The following is a 3,174-nucleotide window of genomic DNA, read 5'->3' as shown; positions in this document are numbered from 1 at the left end:
TAGCTATCTTCAGACACTCCAGAAGAGGGTGTCAGATCTTGTTACGGGTGGTTGTGAGCCACCATGTGGTTGCTGGGATTTGAACTCCGGACCTTCGGAAGAGCAGTCGGGTGCTCTTACCCACTCAGCCATCTCACCAGCCCAATAATCACCTTTCAAGTCAACAGGGCAGCAAGACGGTCTTTCTGAGCCCTCTACCCAAACCGGGTTTCTACCCATCCATCCATCCATCCAGCCACCCACTCACCCCTATCCATCTATCCAGCCATCTGCCCAATTCAAACACCCACTCACCCATCCATTAATGCAACCACTCACTTACCCCCTCTACCCACTCACGCCCACCCACCCACCCACCCATTGTATCTATCCATCACCCACCCATCATCCATCCATCCATCCATCCATTCATCATCCATCCTTTTACCCATCTCTCAAACACCCACCCACCCATTGTATCTATCCATCACCCACCCATCATCCATCCATCCATCCATCATCATCCATCCTTTTACCCATCTCTCGAACACCCACTCACCCGTCCACCCCCATCCCCTCTTCAGAGCTATGATCTTCTCTATGTATGTGCACCATCCTGTGTGTGCCTGAATAGAATACAAAGCTCTTCTCTCCTCAGAAGTCAACCTCTTAAACCTGAGTGAGCCCTGGTAAAACTCTACAGGATGGGAGAAGGGGATGAGGTGAAGGAGAAATGGGAAAGAAAAGGAGAGGAAGGGGTGGAGAGGTTGAGAAGAGGCAGGAGGATCAGGAGGTCAAGGTCATTCTAAGCTATATGAGACCCTGTCAAGGTCATTCTAAGCAATATGAGATCCTGTTTCAAAAAAACCCCAGACCACCACGTAACCGAAGACAGAGCATGGAGCTCTCTGCAATTATACTCTGTTCTCCAAACTGCTTCCTTTAAGGTAAGGGAATTATTATGTAGCTCAGGCTGGGTAGCAAGCTTCCTGCCTCAGGCTTGAGAATGTGGATCACCAATTGCAGATTTGTAACATTCTGCAAACTTTCTCCAAACCACAACCATGCTGTCCATTTTATTTTATATATATATATATATATATATATATATATATATATATATATATATATATATTTTAATACAGGGTTTCACTATGTAGCCCTGGCTGGCCTGTCAATTAATTAGACTGACCCTCAACTCAGATTTACCTGTCTCTGCCTCCTCAGTGCTGGAATCGAATGCACGCACCATTATGTCCAGTCCGTGTGAGGGTCTGTGCATACTGAGTGCCTGTGCCCACAGAGGCCAGTGTTAGGTCTCCTGGCACTGGAACCTAAAAGCAGTTGTGAGCCACGTGGCATGGGTTCTGGAAACAAAACTCAGATCTCTCTTCGAGAGCAGTATGTGTTCTTAATCACCAAGCCATCTTTCCAGTCCCTCGTTTCTTTTAAGCCTTCTTCTCCTCTCTGCCCCAGGCTAGCCTCAAAACTACTATATGGCCCAGACTGGCCTCATACTTGTGGCAACCCTTAGTGTCTTGTATGCTAAGGTGTCAGGCCTACGCCACACATGGCTCAATCCTCCTTAGCTTCTGTGCATACTTAGCAACCTTTTTCTCTGACAGGTTTCCCGTATCCCAGGCCGGCTTCAGACTTGCCAGGGGTGTGGCCTTGAACTGTCAATCATTGTGCCTCTACCTTCCAAACTCTGAAACTGAGGTAGGTACCACCATGAACGTTTTATATGAAGAGGATTGAACCCAGGGATTCCTGTATGCTAGGCAAGCATTCTATCACCCAGCCGTACCCCCAGCCTCCTAACTTAGGATTACAAACCTATCTTCACCATACAGTCACCTATGAATGCACATTGGTTCTCATGTTTGGTCCATCAGTCAATAACCTCAGATGAAGATCATATTATTAAAAGTTACTGTGTACAAAAATCTGAATTCTTACATTCTTCCCAGACCCGAGGCTGAAGTAGGTGGATCTTGAATTCAAGGCCAGCTCCAGCTGTGTAGCAAGACATTATCACCAAATATCAAAACCTAACATGAGCTAACCTTCTGAGCTGGGACCCAGGGATTTGAACTGTAACAAACCACTTAGGCGATTCCCGAATTCTACTGTCTGTCTGTCTCTCTATCTAATTTCTATCTATCTATCTATAATCTATCTATCTATCTATCTATCTAATTTTGTTATTGGAGACATCTCACATTGCAGCCCAGGCTGTCCGAGAAGTCAATACACAGCTCAGGCTGGCCTTAAACTTGTGATCACTCCTCCACTGCCTTCTGAGTCCTGGTATTATTACAGGCATGGGACGCCACGCCCAGCTTCCTTCTACAGTTAACTTATTTGCATGTTTAGTTTCGGTCCATCCGAACTTTAATTTGGTGAACCACACACATATTAATTAATAGCCACTTGCTCCAAGCCCCTATATTGAAAACATCTAGTTTTCTAACCCCATGGACACACTCCGTTTGCACGGAAGGTTCGGCGGGGAAGTCGTGAGGTGCCGCTTATTCCCGCCGCCCTCGAGACCTGGGTGCCTCAATATTCTCCTCCACTCCTGGGGAGCGGAGAACGGATGGAGGCCCGGCCGCTCCGCGGGTCGCCGTAGCGCCAGCTGCCGCCCTCCGTGGGGTTGCTGGTACCGAACTGCAACTCCTGAGAACAACCCCAGTTCTAGGGCGCCCCCGAACCCCGGATCACCTCGCAGGGGCCCACGAAGAGGATCTTAGCCTTCAGCATCGCTGTCCGTTAACGCGAACCCGCGGAAGCCCCAGGGCCCGAGCGCGCTAAGCTCCCCGCCGCGTCCGCCAGGCCGGGCCGCGTGCTCTGATTGGCTGATCAGTCTCCACGGCGACCGGGGACAGCTGCGCAGTAGCCCAGGAAACCCTGCCAGTTCCGGGAGCCTGGAAAGGTGGGCCTACGATGGAAGCTGAGGAGGACCAGAAAGAGAAAAGGCAAAGCCGGGCCTGCTGACTGCAAGCTGAGCATCCTGGACCGGGTAGAAGAGCCAGGCTGTCCTCTGCTTTATTTCTCCCGGTCTTCCTGAACGCTCCATAGGTTAAGAGGGCTGCCAAACTTGGCTGGGAAACAGGACCGCGGATTTGTTTTTTTCTTTTATTTCCGCGGGTGGATGCTGGAGATTAAACTCAGGCGTTCATCAATCCTAGGCAA

General features: G+C 49.5%; 1 protein-coding gene across 1 annotated transcript in view; it reads right to left on the bottom strand.

Moving 5' to 3' along the window:
• The window catches only part of Ift22 (intraflagellar transport 22), a 7,667-nt gene extending 4,843 nt beyond the window's left edge, over positions 1-2,824 (bottom strand). The window contains exon 1 of the mRNA XM_021187008.2: positions 2,704-2,824. Within this exon, the coding sequence (XP_021042667.1) occupies positions 2,704-2,742 (39 nt within the window). The 5' untranslated portion in view covers positions 2,743-2,824. The remainder of the gene's footprint in view (positions 1-2,703) is intronic.
• Positions 2,825-3,174: the final 350 nt, after the last annotated feature.

The sequence above is a fragment of the Mus pahari genome, chromosome 23 (genome assembly GCF_900095145.1).
Source record: "Mus pahari chromosome 23, PAHARI_EIJ_v1.1, whole genome shotgun sequence".
Classification (NCBI taxonomy): Eukaryota; Metazoa; Chordata; class Mammalia; order Rodentia; family Muridae; genus Mus; species Mus pahari.
This window is presented reverse-complemented; position numbering and strand designations above follow the sequence as displayed.